The sequence below is a fragment of the Falco punctatus genome (genome assembly GCF_963210335.1).
Source record: "Falco punctatus genome assembly, chromosome: 2".
NCBI classification, from domain to species: Eukaryota; Metazoa; Chordata; class Aves; order Falconiformes; family Falconidae; genus Falco; species Falco punctatus.
In genome coordinates this window covers 53,828,397-53,848,340 of record NC_137581.1, presented here as the reverse complement: position 1 = coordinate 53,848,340, position 19,944 = coordinate 53,828,397, and the positions used below count along the sequence as shown (strand labels likewise).

General features: G+C 36.6%; 1 protein-coding gene across 3 annotated transcripts in view; it reads right to left on the bottom strand.

The window, feature by feature from the left end:
- GPC5 (glypican 5) overlaps nucleotides 1–19,944 on the bottom strand; it is a 761,183-nt gene that overhangs the window by 701,274 nt on the left and 39,965 nt on the right. For all 3 annotated transcript variants that reach the window (XR_013926366.1, XM_080377390.1, XM_080377391.1), the window contains one exon: nucleotides 12,718–12,879. Coding sequence is in view for 2 of the 3 variants with exons in the window: in XM_080377390.1 (XP_080233516.1) it covers nucleotides 12,718–12,879 (162 nt within the window). In the remaining variant the exon portion in view is untranslated. The remainder of the gene's footprint in view (nucleotides 1–12,717; nucleotides 12,880–19,944) is intronic.

The following is a 19,944-nucleotide window of genomic DNA, read 5'->3' as shown; positions in this document are numbered from 1 at the left end:
GTATTTACAATGCTTTTCTTGCTTCATTTTGCTAGAACATCAAATAGACTTTTCTTGGTCTTGCGAATTTTCATTTCAACTTTTCAGGAAAATGTTGTAATGCTGTTCTCATACTATATGAGATTTTACATTTTCAAATTATAAGTCAAAAAACTGTCACTTGTTCCTAATTCTCAACAAACACAGTGAGAAGATACCGTGGTTGGCCTTCTTTCGGTGTTACAGAAGATACCTGCACGTAAATGGACTAAGTTAGGGAACTACTACTTACAGCTTCCAGCCGTACTGTTGGTTTCACTGACATCTAAAGTTAGATGATGCAGAGGAGAGGAACCATAGTCTCTAAAACACAATCAGATTGTATTTTCTTCAGGTTACATAAGCAGTCGTGTCCTCATTTGAAAAGCAAAACAGAATTTTCCAGATTCTTCATAACCACCAGCTGATTAATTGGATACACTGAATTCTCAATTGTCTTTGACTTCCCCCTTTCCTTCTGACGTTTACAGTGATTTTAGGTTGTAATCTCCTCAAGAAAGGACTGTTAGTTATGGCTGTATGCTGCGCAGATGAGGGAATTGAGGGTGTCATGGTCTACAGAAAAGAAGAAATGAAAAAGACTACACCTATTTCCCCCTTTCTTGCTGCTTCTTTCTCCCTAATGCCTGAATTCTATATTCTCTCATTACTGCTCTAAGGTTTCGCTTTTTAGGATTTTTCATTTCTGGCTTGTCTATTTGTTTTTTTTAATCCATTCCCCAATTGACTGCCTTGATCAGTACACAGGGATAAGCTGATGCTTGGATATTTTTTAAAGATCTTTAACCGACATGGATTTTTTATTTATTTATGTCACTAGTATAAGTGCTCTTGATTGGTTTTATAAGAGGAGTTGAGTCTTAAGAAGATATTCAAAAAGCTTGAGCCTCAGTGCATCTTACCAAATCTGCTCGACAGTATGCTCCTGTTCCAGTTGCATTAGGTACCATAGCAACTGCAGAGAGGGAAGCTGACTATCAAAGAACTACTTCAGCTAGGGAAACAAATCTGTAGCTAGAAGCAAGAACAAACCTATGATCATGACTTTTTTTCACCTTACTACCTTGTCTGTTCTGTTATCTAATACCAAAAATGTGACGCTCCTGAAGCACAGAAATTTGAATTGTAATTTTTGTTATCTTTTCCCCCTCAGGCTCCAGTGACTGTTCTATAATAGTGACATCATCTAAGGCTTTAATATCACTTTGTCCCTTTTAAAATTTAAATATATACTATATAAAGTTTATGTAACTGAAAACTGTTAATCTAGATGTAGTCACTGGAGTTACTTCATTTAAAATAAACATATTTGATCTTATTCCCTTTGACCATTATGGGACCAAATGCCTCTACCTCACATGTAGATATTAGATGTGGACATCTACAGTCTGAAAGAGTGAACTTGAATCTTTTGCCCAAAATAATGTGTCATTTCCTTTTGTTGTGGTTATACAGGACACCCTCCACAGGATCAGCAGATACGACAGATGACAAACAGGACCAGCACCACCTCTCTCTAGAGGTAGGCCTGGAGGACAGATAGGAAACCCTACAACAGGTAAACCAGCACTAGATAGATGCCTGTTGAGCAGCTGAATCAAGCCCTGAATCACCTCCCAATGATTTACTGTTAACACCTTTGTCTCTGGGAGGGTCACACTGCACTGTATCACTAACCTGTTTTGTTCTAATGCAGTTACCTTCTCTTCTCTAATGGTCCCCTTCTCACTATTTCATCTTCCACATTCTTGGCTATTGTGTCTTACAGTAACACAGCACAGAAAGAGGAAGCAAAATTAAAGTTCTTTAAACCAAAGGGGTCATTAATCTGTTTCACAGTAAGGACTAAGAGCAGTAAGTGCAGGAAGGGCTGTCTTTAAATCTTAAATCATAATAAATACTTATTTTTAAAAGAAAACAGCAGGTTTATGATCACCAGGTGTAAAAGAAAGAAAAAAGGCAACTTAATGAACCATTAAATATAAAATGGAAATACTTAATGAAGAATATATATCTTTCCCAAGGGGGTAGTCACCTCAAAAATTCCTTAAATACTAGCTTCTACCTGCTAACATAATAAATGAAAAGCCCCTGCATAAAAAAAATCATAGATCTTAATCCTCTGCTCTGAAGGAAACACTTAAATTAGATAGCTATTTCCATATTTTTTTTAAACAGCAAGAATAAGTCATGAAGAATCAAGTCCTCATGGGAATGATCAAAATTGAATTTGCAGTCTCCTCTACTGTGCTCACAATCATTTACAATAAAATCAGAATGAGAAAGGGAAATTGTCTGTGGGGACCACTGAGCCAGGTAATAGCTTCAGTACAGCACAGTCACATAGCAGAAAGCAAATTAAAATGTACATAGAATTTTAATATGGTTGAACTAGGCCTTACTTTGCTTACCAGGTTCTTGATTGCAGCTTTTAAGTAACACACCAGGAGTGACAAAACCAAGTATTCATTGGTGATAATCAGATATTTTATGTTACCAGCAATTTGTTTAAAATAACATGAGGCTAAAACTGTGTTAAGCAAAAGCAAGAAAACCCACGTACAAACTACTGAAGTTTAAAACTGTCATGACAAAATGGGAGCACAATGCAAAGCCATGCCATAACATAAAATTTCTAGTCCCATTCTGTATATCTACAAGCCTTGCAAACTATAACTACATTACTCCATCTTACAAATCATAAAGATCTTGTTGGCACAACATAAAGAACATGGAATAGTTCAAATAATTAATTATGTTTAGACACCTAATAATAAATAAATGTATTTATACATACAAAACGCATTTTACACAAGCACAGAACAAAGACATGCTGTACTCCAGTATCAAAACACCACATCAAATTGATTTGAAAGAACTTTTCTCAGCCAAATAATAAGCCTGATCCTGCAAAATACCTATGCTACACTTTGCACAAGTTTATCTCAGGCAAAACGAGCAGCCAGCCCACAGCTATCACAGTGGTGGTAAAGAAGGGGAACATCCACGGGAATTTCGATGCACCTCTCTTCATTCTTTAAGAGAAGTTAATTAATTGGCTCCCATTCAGCACATAATTCCTTCTTTTTAAAGTCCTGGTGACTACACAGGATCCATTGAAAAGGGCATCAAAATTGATGAAATATGGACAACTGGAAGCATATCCAGCCCAGAGTTCATACATGCCTTGAAAAACACTTACTCTAAAGTGATTCAGGCCTGGCAGGTGAAACTATGCCAGTGCAGAGTATAGTTATAGGTGATGCAAATAATTAAAAATACTCACTGAAGCAGTGGCATGCAACCTTCCTTTGTGGCAGATGATTACCCTAACCACTGAACTACAGACCTAATTTTTCACTTTGCTTCTGACCCAAGGAATATTAAGTAGTTATACAGACCAGAACAGCTGCAAGAGGGAAGTCTAAGAATTATACACTGCAAAATAAATAACCCAGAAAACAGCCAACTCTCCTCAATAATCTGTTGGTCTTTTAGAAACTATCCAAAAACCCTACAAAAATGGCTACTGTACATGTGCTGATGGCTATGCAGCCGATCTACAGTAAATCTGTACCATTCTGTATTGTGACCTGCTACATATATGCATTTTAAATGCACTTAAAATAGTGAACATAAAACATTCTCTTCTGGAACTCCAGGATCAGCACATCTCTATCATGGCACTCCTCTAGTCTGCACAGACCTAAGTTCAAGCCCTTAATGCAAGCTGAGATTCGTACATTTATTAAAAATTGACACTACTTGTATCAACAGCTTTCAAGATTCAAAGTACAGTTACCTACACCTACTGATGACCTGTTTAGTATTACTAAAAGTTTGTTTCATTACCACCATTAAAATCACTATGCCACCAACTCCATTACATGACACAGCCATACCGTTTCACTTGATTCCAGAAGAACAGAAAGAAAAGTAGGCAAACATTTCCTTATTTTGCACGTAAGAAAATTGCCACATGATAACCAAAGGGGTGAACAATAGATTTTGCATTATGTGCACAGAAACTACTTGCATATTTCTACCTCTCTGGCAGGAGGGACGCAGTTTGCTCCAAGCAGTAAGCCAGTTAGCATTTACTTCATGATAAAAGCAATCACCTCCCAGTAGTTGATAGGCTGGAAACCAAATATTAGCTTATTGCTCAATAACCTGCTTGTGTTCCCAGACCTTACTCACACCCTTGAGCTACATTAGACAGGGTGGCTGTAAGATTTCAGACACTAGGGAACTTCTGAGGGCTGTTACTTTGATGTGTATAATATACACACTGGTGTACAGCTTCAGACACCTCAGTGCAGGTATTTAAATATTTTCAATTTAACGAAGTGCCTGAGCTTTCACTGCAGTCAATGGTGACACTGGCTCAGCTCAGTTGCCTAACCATAAGTTTCTAGTGACATTTGAGAAGCCCCAAGGTATCTAGCAATAAATTCTAAAATACATTTTTTTCTCCATAGGAGCAAAATTCTACTCCCAGGTTTATGGTTACTCGTACAGTTCTTTTTCTGCAGATTTCCTGGTTTAAATATCTCCTTATTGCACATCATCTACTTTTTCAAGTACAGGGTAGTTATTTACAGGAAAAGTCAGTACTAGGTTTGTTAAATTTTATAATACTTATTTTAATGTTTATTTGATTAATTCTAGTTTGATGCAGTTGTAGTCTCCCTCACTTTTCCTTTTTGCTGTTTTGACAATCAGTACTAGGTTTGAAAAATTTTATAATATTTTATTTTAATGTTTATTTGATTAATTTTAATTTGATGCAACTGTAGTCTCCCTCACTTTTTCTTTTTGCCGTTTTGACAAGATGGTTTTCTAATTTAAAAGGTCACTTGAAATGCTATTAGATTCACCTGCTTTAGATGTAAACACATCTTACTTTAAAAATTCCACCTAAACCCAGACAATTTCAGTTTACTTTTGCTGGGAAAGAAAATCAGTTTTACCTCCCACAGCACCTTTGAAAATGCATTACATGATTCCATTTCTCCTAAGCAGTATGCCAGGTTCACTGACACGCAATTTGAAAAAAAATGCGGTAAAAATAAAGACTGCAAAATTCCTTGAATTTCCCGTATGAAATATGTAGTCCGTAATAGCATAATGACTAAGTATGTGTTCAAGTGACAGTAGGTCTATACAACAGTTCCATTGTAAGAATAATAAAGAATGGGAAAAAAAATGTGTACAAAGCTTTGAACAATTTCATGTTCTTTTAATTCTGGAATTCTAAATTCTAAACCACATTCTAAATTTAAATCATTCTGCAAGCATCTTTATGACTGAAGCAGTCCATCCAGTTATAGTAAAGAACCATGTTATCTTCTTGGTGAGAAACTAAAGAATAAACCCTTTTTCTTAGAGCATATTACCACAGATTAAGCTTAAACCTAGTTATAACATTCAATTAATTCAGCCTTTCTTTGTAAATCACATTTTAAATCTGTCATAAGGCTGAGAAAAGTCTGTTGAGCAGTCTAGTCTAACCCCAGGCCCCAAAGCAGAATCAGTCGTATCTCCAACCTAATTCTTGGCAGCTGTTACCTTGTCCAGCTTACACAGAAGTTGAATCAAAAGCATTTTAATGTTGTCACTGGGAAGTATTTCCTCATATTGAGCCTACATTTTCTTCACTACAGTACAAAACTATTGTTTGTCATCTGCTACATGAGCGACTACAGATAATTACTTTCTTCTATGTAGTTGTCACCTTTTTTTTTTTAAGAAATAGCGTAATTCTTCCCTGTTTCTCATTTTAAAGGGGATAGGGTTGTCCATTGTTTTAGGTTATATGTTTAGATTTCAAAGCATATTTTTGCTCTCTTTTTTCCAATTGGTCCATGTCCATCTTCAAGTAAACTACCAAAAACTGAACACGGTTCTCCAGTTTACCAGTGCAAAACAGAAAACTTTCAGTTCACAAATCTCTGCTGTCTTTCTGTTTAAGAACACTACAACAGTTGCCTGTCTCACAACAGCATGAAACTGCTGACTTTTGTCAGCTTTTGATCTATCTTGATCCGTCATTACTCCCAGAACTTTTCCTACTGAATAGATCCATCGCAAGTTATCCCCCAGCCTGTTGTTTTCCACTGTTTCTCCCCAATTAAACGTAGCACTTTGCATTTTTTCCTACTGAACAACACATTTTTCAGACTTTACCTCCAACTTGTCAATATTGAGTTCTGTCTTTCAACAGGACTTGACTTGCTGACTTCTTTTTTTTTCTTGACAGAATAAAAATATTGAGTGAAAACTTTTCCATATGTACTTGGAAAACCTGGAAATCCAAAAGGCTTCAGAAAATGCTATCTTTGAAACAACACCAAAAATTCATTCAAAACTACCAACTTTATACTGGCTACTTCTGTTGGAGTTCAGTGTTCTTTCAGACGCCTACATTATGCAAGCAAACAGTATTCCAAAATTTTCAGAATAAGCAGGAAGCAGGCATCCACAGTTCTCTGAAAATGCAAACTTTCCATAGCCACTGCTCCCAAGGGAATGATGTTTTAAATTTGTACTTCAATTTTTTTCTAATGTATGAGCACTATCTAAAGTATAAAATTTCAAAATTAGCATGTCTACATCAATCACTGTTACACAGATGTAAACCAAAATATTTTTTATCTGGGTACTAACAAAAATATGATTATGAAAAAATCTTAAGTCTTCACTGAGTATGTGAATCTGAACAGTATACCTACGTCAGCTTAATTGTAACTCAGGTATTGTTGCAACTAGGAGAAATAATTAAGTGATTATTTAGATAGTTAAGTAAATAAGCATAGGCTGAGACAAGAACCCATGAGCAGAAGTACACGCTGAAAATGTACAATTTAAGAAAAGACTGGTTTGGTGGAAACTACAGAAACCCATTAAATGCCTCTGCATATGTACCCCAGGAATGCCTGTAGCACAGCATACATGCATGTAAATAAGTATCTAAAAGACAAGAGATACAATGGAAGTAAATCCCTCCAGAATGATAAAAGACTTTATCAATATAATAATATAGAAATAAAACTCAGGACTAATATTGGAATTTGAGGTATTAATCTGAATCTCCAGATTTCTGCACTTACAACAGCCCCTTAATGCTGTTTTATGTATATACAGACATACTGGCTCCAATTCTAATTTATACTAGCATATTATTTATCCTGCTTTTGTATTATAAAGGAATCAAAATAGCATCTGCATAGATGGTTTCTGAACTTAATAAGGTTTGTGTAACAGTTTTGTCCTTACAGCAACCACTGGGTATAATCATTTTCCTGCATTATTAAAATTCCATACTTTCTCAGTCCCATAGGGAAACACGACTGTAGCTGTGGGGAAGGTCTGCAGAGCAACTGAGAACAAGGCGCATAACTCTGGTGAACCAGAGGCATTTTCGAGATCCTCACCTCTCAATATAACAACAGAGTGACAATCAGGTCTCTTAGCATGTCCATTTTTATTTTTTTTTTACTTTTAATAGAACCATTCATTTAATTAATAAAGTTGGGGTTCACAGGTATTTGGATTTCAGCGTAATTATATCACACTTGAAATATAAAGGATTATGGAGGCGAGAAAGAAGAAAATGTTAGAACTTCAAAGTAGTTCTTTGCTTTGTAAATGATCTAGAGGGCAATGTATCACTTCAAACAATGAGATACAGCAGCTCTTGCTGAAAGTTTTCTGATCTTCAAATCATCCTTCAGAAAACTTCATAAATGGAAAACAACTGAATTAGTGCCAGGGTAGATTTAGTTTTACAAGGATGAACAAATATTTCATTATTTATTATGGCTTACTATGCTACCTGAGAAAGCAGCTCAAAATATTCCAACACATTTTCTAGTTCACACAATTTATTTTAGCTACTGACTACAACTTTATTATATTTAAATGTAGTAATTCTACTGTGACCTCAAACAATATAACAGTTTGACTTCACTTAATTCTGCTCTAGGATAAAGTGGATATTGATCTATTGTGTAATAATAAGTTCACAGAAAAACATGAAACTACATCAGGAAAACCTGATTCAATATACTCCATCACAAAGTCATTAGAGTTTTCCTACACAGTATGAAAAGTGTCAGAAAACGCCGCACTCAAGAATGCAGTTTATTACCTGTTTCTTAAACAGGAACACTTGCCAAGTCCACTGTTCTGGTGACAGGTTGCCACATTCATAAATGATTGACAGTTACATATTTTTAAATCAATTGTACAGTACTAGAGTTGCCAAATACAGTAGCATAAAGAAAAGTCCATTTGCTTTCAGACTCTACAGCCCAATTACTACCTCTAAATTTCCCATTGTTCTGGTTTCAGCTGGGAAGGAATTAATTATCTTCTTGGGAGCTAGTACGGTGCTGAGTTTTGGCTTTGATGTGAGAACAATGTTGATAGCACACTGATGGTTTTAGTTGCTGCTGAGTATTGACTTTATACTAAGTCAAGGACTTTTCAGTTCCTCAGGCCCTGCCAGCGAGAGGGCTGGAGGGGCACAAGGAATTGGGAGGGGACACAGCCAGGACAGCTGACCCAAACTAGCCAAAGGGATATTCCATACCATGGGATGTCATGCTGGGTATATATACCTGCCAGGTTGGCCAGGGCGGGCAGGTCGTTGCTCAGGGACCAGCTGAGCATTGGTTGGCAGGTGGTGAGCAGTTGCATTGTGCATTACGTGCTCTTCCTTCCTGATTTTGCTCTTACCCACCCACCCACCCACCCACCCTTTTCATTGTAATTGTTGTTGTCATCATTGCTGTTACTGTTCTTTCATTTTTATTCTATTCCAATTATTACATTGTTCTTATCTCAACCCTTCAGTTTACACTCCTTTCCAACTCTCCTCCCCATCCCTCTGGGTGAGGGGGAATGAGTGAGTGGCTGCGTGGGGCTTGGTTGCCGGCCGGGGTTAAACCACTGCACCAATTCAACCAGACAACATACTACTTTGTTTTATGTCATATCCTGACACTTCTTAAAGTGTTATGAGCTCTCTGTGTGGAAAAACAGTGAAATGACACAAGATCTGCTATTCTGTTGCATGGAGCTTCATCCTATTCCAAATCACCAGATTCTTAGGTGACTATTCAATTCCTCTCCAATTTGTTACAAACCATAGGGATTTTTTTTCCTACACAAAAACTGGCACTGCATTGTGACTACACAAGAGCTGAGTCTGGTGGTGCTTGTTCCTCTTTTGTTTGGAAGTATAGATAAGGTTAAGTGTGAACTTTGAGTAACATCTAAGAAACTGTGCAAAAATGGGGGGGGGGGGGGGGGGGGGCAGGGCTAGGTCTAAAGGTTAAAAAAGCATTTGTTTTTATGGTTACCGCTAGAATGGAGATGTTACAGCAATCCCTGTACAGCATTCACAATCTTTTCCTCAGCTATCATTAAGATAATAAATATTAAAAATGCAGTGACATGTATGAATGTTATCCTACCAAAAGAACTGTCTTGAAACATGATTATCATACACCTTAAGTTCTCTAGTCACATTTCCCAAGGGAAAAATGATTTCTTGCTCTCTATAATATATCTCCCACTTACCAGATTAATACCTTATTTAACTTCACTCTCACCTATTCTTCTGTTCCCTTACCACTCCTCAAAGGTATTAAAAAGAAGTAAGATTCACAGTGAAAAAGACAACAGGATTTTAACAAACATTAGAAGGTGACAAAAATATGTCAATATCTATATTTGCTCTTATATAAAGATACCTGCACAAACATACTTTAACAGACAGATCAGACAGGCAGACAGATGCCTCATTTAATGAACACAGCCATCCTAAAGTACTGGGTCATCTGAAGTACTCAGGATTTCTAGACTGTATCTAATACAGATAGAAAATACACCTCTGAATATCTCCAGAGGCATATACAGATTACTTATTTTAACTGTCTGCCTCTCCCTACTGAATATGTAGAGAAACTGAGAGAAAACATAAGTTATTTTTTCAGTTTGGATCCAGTCCACCTCCTTTAGGCCAAGATACTCAACTCCAGAAGACTTCAAAAAGAGGCAGGTGAGAACAGCAGCAAAGACCACACCACCTGCTCCCCTCCCCTCTGTACACACCCCAACAATCCCCTTCACACTTTCTGCGTAATTGCTGAGATGTCTGCCCAGATGCCAAAGTAGTAAGAGAGGTAATCACACTCCTAGCTGCACATCCTAGCCTCTGCTAAACATGGGCGATGTATAAAGACTTGGTGGTGACGGCCAGTAGACACCCTGTCATACCACAATTCACATTGAAAAGGACCTTCAGGAGGCCTCCAGACCAAACTCCTGCATAAAGCAGGGTCAAAACTGGATTCAGACTGGGTGTAATGTCTTATTATGTCCCTAGATTTCAAAACCCAAATTACATCAGCAGCATCTTATTACAGTTTCTGAATCTGAACTCATTTAGCTTGAATTTTAATTAGCAATGGCAGCTATTCTTTAAAAATGAGTGGTATGATCGACAGCATGTTTTTCCACAAATAACTACTTAAAGGTTAAAAAAGGTTTAAAATCTAAATACCATAATCCATGGAACATTCTCTCTGAATTATACTTCTTTACATAAAAGGAAATTGAAGACAAAAGTACTAAAGCACATATGTCAAAAATATATGAAATATGTAAGATACGGAAAATAGAAATATTTTAAAGTATATGCTTTGAAAAATATTTGTTTAAAAGCAAATCATGAAACAGAGTCAGTGTAAGAAGTAATTATTGTTAGGCTACATATTTGGGAAAGATGGCTTGTGTTCCTGCAACAAGAACTGCTCACATGTTTCACAAAAAAGATGAAAAGCTGTAATTCTCAACCAGTCCTGAAACCATCTCTCTATAGGAAGGACGTATCATGACTAGGCTACAGAGGCAGGCTCCTTTCTTTCGGTCACTGCTTCTTGAATTCCTTTCTGCACTGTAAAATAGCATTACTGGGAGAGTGAAAAGTGCCGATGTCCCACATTAGCCTCCAAACTGGTGTTTAGGGCATCCTCCTGGACTGGCAGGTAATACAACTTCAATCTTTACAAGCTGAGAATGGCCTAGAACCCACACCCTGAATATAACTGCTCAGATTGTACCTGAGGAAAGCACAACCATTGATCCTCAAAGCCATGCGTGTGTCCCTGTCTTCCAGGGAAGACTCACCTACAGGGGAGATGTACACTGCACACACTCTGAAAATACCCCACTGACTGAGCCCTTCAGGACTTAAGAGCAACAGAAATGTAGTTTCTGGGTCCTGATTTCACCTACCTTCACTTAAATGTCACTTAAAACCCATGCTTGTGAAGACTGAGAAATCCTGGGATTGCACAAGTATGTTATCTAGATACCTAAGGAGATTTCTGTGTGTTTTGTTTTTTTTCCAGGGGTGGGGAAAAGAGTGCAGCCCTCACTTAAGGGAAGTACAGTTGGTTACTGAGCTCTACAGGGTCTACAGCTGTAGGTCAGCAAAGCAATACAACATACTGTACTACTGTGGTGCAAAAAACAGAGTTAATATACAGAAGTCGGCAGAAAGAACAGACAGAAGACGGGGAAGGAGAGATTTCTTTGTACATTTTACCAGTGATCTCCCGATCATGACACCCACTGACAGCTGTTAGGCAAGCTAAATGGCAATACTCCCAGAAGGTAGAGCACAACATTAGACAGCCTAAATTTCAAAAAGGGAAGGCTTTAGAGCCCCAGAGCCAACTTTGTTACCCATTTTACCAACCTAGGCAGTTGTTTTCATTCTCCTAGTCATTTTAGCTTCACAGGTTAAAAACAAGTCACCAGAAGTACAACTTCCTAAGCCTGTACGAAATTACCATCTTATCCTGCCCAATCAAGTGGCCATTAAGGCCATAAGTACACATTAACAGACAAATGACAAGACTGCAGGGCTTTGTCATCAGCACATGTGAACTCTATAACCCTTTCTATCAGATACAACCTCATATTGCCACTATTTCTCACATCTTCTCAGCTCCTAACCAAATTCTGCATTAATTTACCCCTTATTATTTCAAAGAAAACTGAATGTTATGATGGTTAATTGCTAAAAGGCAATCCCACCAGCAACCCAAACTATTAGTTTATCAAGTCACTTCCTATTGTGCATTGGAACAACTGTTACTCAACCTCCAATGTTTTTTTTTCCTATTCTTAGAAACTCAGAAAAAAATTTTTATGAACTAAAAAGCTTATAAAACTAGATCCCAAAAATTAATGTCAGAAACAAACTACCCAAGTATTTCTATTAGAACAAGACAAAGAATACAGCAGGCAGAAATACTAGAATAACGAAATTTCTCCTTTGTAACACTCCAGGCAATAATTTGGCATTTTAGTGCTGTCCAAGTTAAAGAAGTTCAAGAGGAATACCAAGTTACTGGTTTACAATCAGATCAAAAAATCTTACTGTTTATTACTTTTTCTCAAATATAATTTTTTAGAAGTCACAAATTCTAAGAGCAATGCCATTTCTAATCATCTCCATGATTTAATATCCTTCTTTGAAAGCATAAAAGCATAGAAATTAAAAATTAACAGAAAATTTTATTACATGTATCAACTAATCAAAGATGAAAAACAAGAAAAGTATGAACAAGTTTCGAAATAAGAAGCAGAAGGCCATACCTTGAAAAGCAGCTGCATTACGAGATATTAAAAATTTTAATGGAGCGCTTGATGTTTGAAGCACTTGCTGAATATCTTGCTTTGCTGCAGTCTGATACCTTTCTTCCATCTTTTTGGTACAGCATGTTGGATTTTTAGAAGTACAAACCTGGAGATCAGCTCCTACAGAAAGAGATAATTACATTGATTACTACAAAACACAAGTACACAATACACAAATACATTAAAAAGTTACTTTTTTTTTTTAGATAGGTATAGACACAAAAAAGAAATACCCGAAGCTTTAAAGGCATCTGTCTGGTTACACAAAAAACCAGAAGGGGTTACTAACTAAAATTTTATGGGAAGAGTACACTTCTTACAGTTAATATTCTTCCCTGACACTGTAATCTTATCCAGCTGTCAATATTATTAACTGATGTTGGTAAAATACATTGAATATGCATTGCACATCATTGTACAAGCTGTAGATGCCCCATCCTGTAAACATTCAAGGTTAGGTTGGATGGGGCTCTGACAATCTGATCTAGTGGAAGATGTACCTGCTCATTGCAGGGGGAGTTGGAACATGACCTTTAAAGGTCCCTTCCAACCCAAACTACTCTATGATTCTGTGATCATCTAGTATACTCAACTGCTGAGCCAGCTCATGCCTGACACTCTTGTTCATCTTAATTCTTGGTCTTTAAAAAGCTAACGACTGCTAAGTATTACAAACACACCAGTGCAAAGCCCACTCCTGACAGGTTTATAATTAATATTCTCATATTAACTTTTATATGAAACAGTCCTAAGTTCCAGTCTAATCTCTCTTACTGTGCCTTTCTCTAATGTCTAACATTCCCATGTATCTGTCATGCTAATTTACTACTGCACTAACAGGTCAGGAAACATTCCTAGAAAGGAACACCTTTTCAAATTTTGGAGATGCTGGAATTCAAAACGGGCAATTCAGTACTGTTATAAAAGCTATCTTTTTTCATAACTATATATATAGTTACATAATGTTATATAATAGCTATATTACTGCTATCATCTATTATTAATATTACATATACTATTACATATAATATCTTTATTTATAGCTTTATATATATATATAACTGGAGCATAATCAAGGATGAAAATACCTTATTCAGCTTCCTTGTTATGATGTGGTATTACACTGTATCTAAACAATGCTTTCTAAAATGCGGAAACAAACTTTTCATGAAAGAAGGAAGATGTGATCATTTAAATTATATTAATACAAAATTTCATGGTCCAATCCAAATTCTGTTCTCAGATATGCTGTTTCACCGCAAATGTCACAAGGTTTCTAGCAAACATTGTGAGAAACTTTTTTTTATCTGCTCTGTGGACTAAATTCTAATTATGTGGTTGTGTGTACATGCATTACTCTTTCTTCATAATAGGTAAAAACAGAAGATCATGACTGGCAGAAAAATAGTAAGAAATCAAGAAGTCAAAACCTAAATCCACGTTGCCCTTGTCTCTAAACTTGCTTTCAGCTCTTACAGCACCTCTTTGTACTTTACTTTTTATTGCCCTATCATTAAACCTACAAGATTTAACATTCCTTTTAGATCTTTTTTCCCCCTTTTTTTCTCTGATCGATCATTCTAAGATAGTACGAATATAGTTATGGGGAAAGGGAGCCCAGAGACAATCTGAACCCTAAATATTCCAGTTATCTTCTGTGAATTAGGCATTTTAAATAATATATTCCAGAAAGCTAAGAAAGAAAAGTTAAGCTACTGAGGGCTGGATCAGAGCATTCTGGAAGAACAGCAAAATTTTTAAATTCCTTGCATCAAACTCATATCCCTTTATCCATGTGTTGGTTGAAGCACTCTTAATGAAAGGATTCCTGGCCCTGGAACTTCATTTCAGAGCAGGAAAAAATGTTACTATTTCCATACAGAAATCCCAGACCTGAAGCAGGAATCCACTGTGTAATATTTAGACAGGTAGAAAAGATCCATATGATTCCTTAGGAATCACATTTAGAAAAACATGAAACCAAAACGATACAGGTAAATTATATGGCACATAAAAAAAAGGGGGGAGGGGGGAGTTATCAGAGTCCTTGATGAACACGTGTTGCTACAACACTACACAGAAGTAATCTGATTCCCATAACAAATTAAAATAATATGGTCTCAGATTTGCCTAACATTTCCTTCTGGTATCGGTGGTTTCCATCTTCATAATTCCTGGTCCCTCCATCCAAAAGCAGGTGTGGAAGGAGGATAACTTTGAACCCTCAGCATTAAAATACCAGAGAATTTCTCTTAATTTTTAAAGGATCTTTGCTGCTTCATGCTTTCAGTCATAAATGTAAGTTTTCAGGCAAAACTAATGAATTTTAGTGAGGAGTGCTGCTCAGGAATTCATATAATTCCATAATCATGAAGACAAAAGTCTGACTCCATATACACAAGAACTATTTACTGCCTGTGTTAAAAATTGGTGCCTTGAAATAAATATATTTCACAGACATAAGAAGCAGTAAATATTATCATATAAAAGGAAAAGCAGTAGATACTTTTAAGAAATCCTGCTACCACACAGAATTCACAAATCTAAGATTGCATTCATGGTAGCATGAAAAAGTAAGAACATAAGCTCTGGGTGTGAAAATGAACTAAGGGAAGTGATATCCCTGTATATCTCTTTGAAGTGGTTTCCAGTAGTAGTTCATAACACACAGTGATTAGTACACCTACAAGCCATAGCCCAGGAAGCTGAACACCTTCACAGTCACAAGAGAAAGTTAAAACACTATTCTAATGCAGGTACAAATCTCTGAACTTCTGAGACTATTAAGAAATTTTATTTAAGTGTTTCAGTATTGCTACAAGATACCTTTTTCTTCATAGAGCTTGATGGTTTTGAACATTATTTATCTTCATCATTTATTTAAAAATACAATTTCCATGTTCTTCAGTATATACATTTTTACAATTTACAAATGAAGTAATTTATCCTGGCCAGCTGCCTTTACAAATCTCTTGCCATGTGAAAACTTTAATATTCCACCCTGACATTCCAAAAGAATGAAAACAAAGCTGCAAAATTAAAGTGGTCTATTAAATTACCTATTTATTAGCTACTACTATGCATGCCAAAGAAAGTGCTTAGCATCAGAGTCATCCTTTAACAAAGGTGCCTACCTCCACTCAACATTAATGAGCCTCTTAAAATTACTTTTGAGTATTAAAAATACAGTTCACCAGTGCCCTACAACCTCAGAGTCCTTGTAATTACCTATATACAGCCTCCCTTTCCTCAATCTCCATTGCATGCCCCACACTTCCCCAAGCCAGACTTCAAGCCTTTGACCCCAATGACTCCAACCTCCCAGTCCATACCAGCTCTCCAAACTCAGGCCCCTGCACTGCTTGACCATCCCTACCTTCCTACAGCATTCTCACATTCCCATTCTTAGACACCACGACACTACCTCTAAAATACTGCTGACTCCCCTCCTCTCATCCCACTTTTCCAGATTAACTGCATTACAGGCTCTTCTGCAGAGGGCAATTGCTGCAGTGCAGCTAAAACGCATTAAAAAGTGGGGAAGGACCAGCAGCAGGAAAGGACCAAGTCATGGGAACACAAGAAACCACTTCAGATGCTTGTGTTTAAGACTGGCCATATCTACAATTTAAAACAGGCAAAGCTGGGACTTGAACTACGTGAAAGTTTGTTTTTCTGCAACCTATAGCTGTAGCTCTTACAACACTTGTTTAGAAGTTAAATCTTTTTATCAGGGCAGTGGCGATGGCTTCAGCAAACTGGTTCTAGAAAGACAAAGCAGGTTACTCAAGAGAATGTATGGGTTAAGAGAACAAATCAGTTGTGCATGACTCAAGAAACTTAAGGATTAAAGCTATATTAATACTACCTGTTCCTGAGATGAGTTATGCTGAAAGTATATAAAACACATATAACTTCAGGTGCAATAACTCTTAATGCAAAACATGTCTAAATTAACATTGTTTAAGGAAATACAACACTGCAAGTTTCCATTAATCCTTTTCAAACCTCTTGCTTGTGATGAGGTCCATATGCTGATGCACTGTACTAATTAATTTAAATATTAGCTACAGTAAATGAGAATTTTTAAATAACATACTGTTAAAACAGCAAGCAGCAAACTAAACTAATATACCACCCACCTACAAATAAATAAAGGAATGATAAATCAGCCTGCAGCAATATTTACTCATCATACCAGAAAAGTCTATCCACAGGTATGACAGGCAGTTCTCTCTCTCAATTTTTTTTTTTTTATTCTCAAAGAGTTTATCACACAAAAAATACCACAGTACAAGACAAGCCAAGGTAGTCTGTACTATGCCAGTAGCAATACACCCAACAAACATCAAGAGGAAAAGTATTCATACCCATAGCAGTATCACAGTATTGCATTAAAACAGCTCTTTCCTACTTGGTTACTGAATGTTATCTTCTGCTTGTAACAAAACCCGACTCACTACCGTCATGAAAAGGCATGTTTGTCATGTAACAGACGGTTTAAAAGAGAGGAACTATGTTATTAAGTTGTTTAGACACATTTTGATGCCATACCAATTTCAGACTTATTGTATACTTTATTCCCCTATATAGGTTCTTTAGGTTCTTTTCTGAAAAGGAAAGGTTTTATTTATGTTTGCTTATTTAAAAAGAGATTCTCTATTTCTTTTTTTTATTATTTGTGCATGAGTTCTCTTTACTAACCTTCAAACAAATCAGCAGAGAGCTCAGAAAGAAAGAACTAGTCGTATAACCTGATCCATTAGTGTTTGTCTCAAAGTGACAAACCAAGCAGTTTTACAATTATTTGCAGTACCTGTATTTTCTTAAAACTCCAATTCTGCTGTTTCAGGAAAGTCTTTTATCTTCATAAAGAAGGTTCTAGCCAGCACGACTTATGCGGAAAGAGTGCAAGGGGGACAGAGGTCACTTGTGATACTACAGATCTAAGACAGAAATTTAACCCACATGCATGAATTTTGAAGTGTCTGGTACATCATTATTAATACTGCTGCTCAAACTTACATTTAGTAACCAATACATCCATTAAGTATAGCTGAATTAGGAATCTACAATGGAAATATCCTATTAAAATTGAGAATATCTTTGTCCTGTAAGATAGCCTCAAGAAATAGAAGCTGAACATTTAGGCACAAATTAATCATTTAGTCAATTCATCTAACCAGAGTAACATCTGGATTAAATTATGAACTACTATGTTGCTGAAGCCTCTAGAGCTATTAGCAATTTTACTGTATGATAAATTCATGTCTGACCTTGCCCAAAGCCCATCTTTGTCAATAAACATGCTCAACACCTACTTAAGAGACTGACACAGAAGCTAACTCAGAGCAACCCTGAGCTTGGCTTTCCCTCAAAGCTACATCAGTTTTATGGCAACAAAACCACTAAACAAATTATTTCATTTCTAGATATCCAGAAGATAACCCACTGCTCCTACATTATTCAAAAAAAAGATCTCTCCGCTCTTCCTGCAATGTGCTCCTTCAATTTACCATTAGTGCTGAGAGATTCCTCATGATAGCTTTGGCTTCCAAACCCGTTTTATTCTACCAGATGCTGGCAGCGATCCTTCTCAACATGCTCCTGTCAATTCCAATTCCACAAAGCAGCCTGAGAACCCCAATCCACTCATCTCATGTACCTCTTATTTTCATAACAATTTAATATAATTATATATTTATATAAAAAGACAAATATTTTTCTTCTAGCACAATTCTCAGTAATTTTTGTATTTCTTGATTTCACTTTTTAAGTTTAATATGCAAAGCTATCCTTAATTTCTTCTTAACCGCAGAAAATTTTAAGCACAATTTTGAAAGCCTAACAAATCTGTTAGAATAAGAAACACAGCAGTAGTCTGAACCAGCATTAAACAACAGAGAGAAGGATAAATTAATCTAGATTAATTTTACTAAGCATTGTCTACATTAGGATTTTCTTGTGTTCTTCACAAGCTGAAAACTTGATTACAAAGAAAGCAGAACTATGCAGGGTCACACTGAAGGCTCACGCTACACTTTTCACAACTTGCTTCTCTGCAGTGATGGAATGTCCAATATACATAGTTTTCAGAGATTAACTTTGACAGAAAAAGCTAGCATATCAGTATGGAATACATTTTCAAGGCCACAAAGAGAATTCACGAATTAATAAAGCACACGAGATCTTAAAAGCGAAAAACTGTGAAGGCAGGACTGTTAATTTGCAGGTGGAACATAAAGAATACACTCAAGTCTGTTTTTCAGGGCTAGGTGAGCTACTTTAGTATAGGACCAGGTAAAGTGAAAAGCAGTAAGAACCAGAAGGATAATTAAAAAATTAAAATTGGACATTTTTGTATTAACATCATCAAAAAATTTCTAGCTGTTCTCTAGGGACACATACAAAGAGACTGATTACGGTCTTTAGCGACTAGTTTTGAACTAGGTCTATGATCTTAAATACTACTATGAAATATCAAGTATATGTGTTCTAAAGCATCAGGCAAGTGTTTCCATGGTATTCAAAGTACTACAAACAACTATTCTGACTACAACAAGCCATTGGTTTGTTAAATGAAGAAGTGAGGTTTGTAGGTGGCTGGAGTAAGTTTGGAGCAAATGGAACATGGACAATGCCTTTTCTTCTCTCTTTTTTTTTTTAATGACATCTGTAACCATTCTCTTTTTTTTTTTTTTTTTCCTCTGTGGGTTTTCTCTGTGTGTGTGTCTATATGGGTGCTGGGGTAATCAGCTATACAAGATCAGCAGTTAGCTAAATTGCTTCTACTATTACTGAAGAACCAGAGTAAAACTCCTGGCTTGCTGCCCCTTAGGAAAAAGGATGGCAGCAGCCACAAGGCAAGAAAGACAACACAACAAAAACCCAGCTAATGTAGCAACCCTTCAAAGTATGCAAAGCACTCATTTGAAGCTGATAATTCAAAACCTGTGATGTTCCTGCTCCTGTTTTTTCTGCTTTGAGATGTGTGCAGAAGGGCAATGCATAGTAATCGGAGCACATCAGTAGAAAAAAGGGGCTCCTGAATTTTAACCTTGCGAGCACCACAGCAGTGGGATCTCAGGATAATTTCATTCATGATTTCTTCGGCAAGCACAAATTCTCTTAGGTAATTATTGGTCTCGGCTCTGTCTGGACCTGGGCACATCTCAGCTGTGGGAT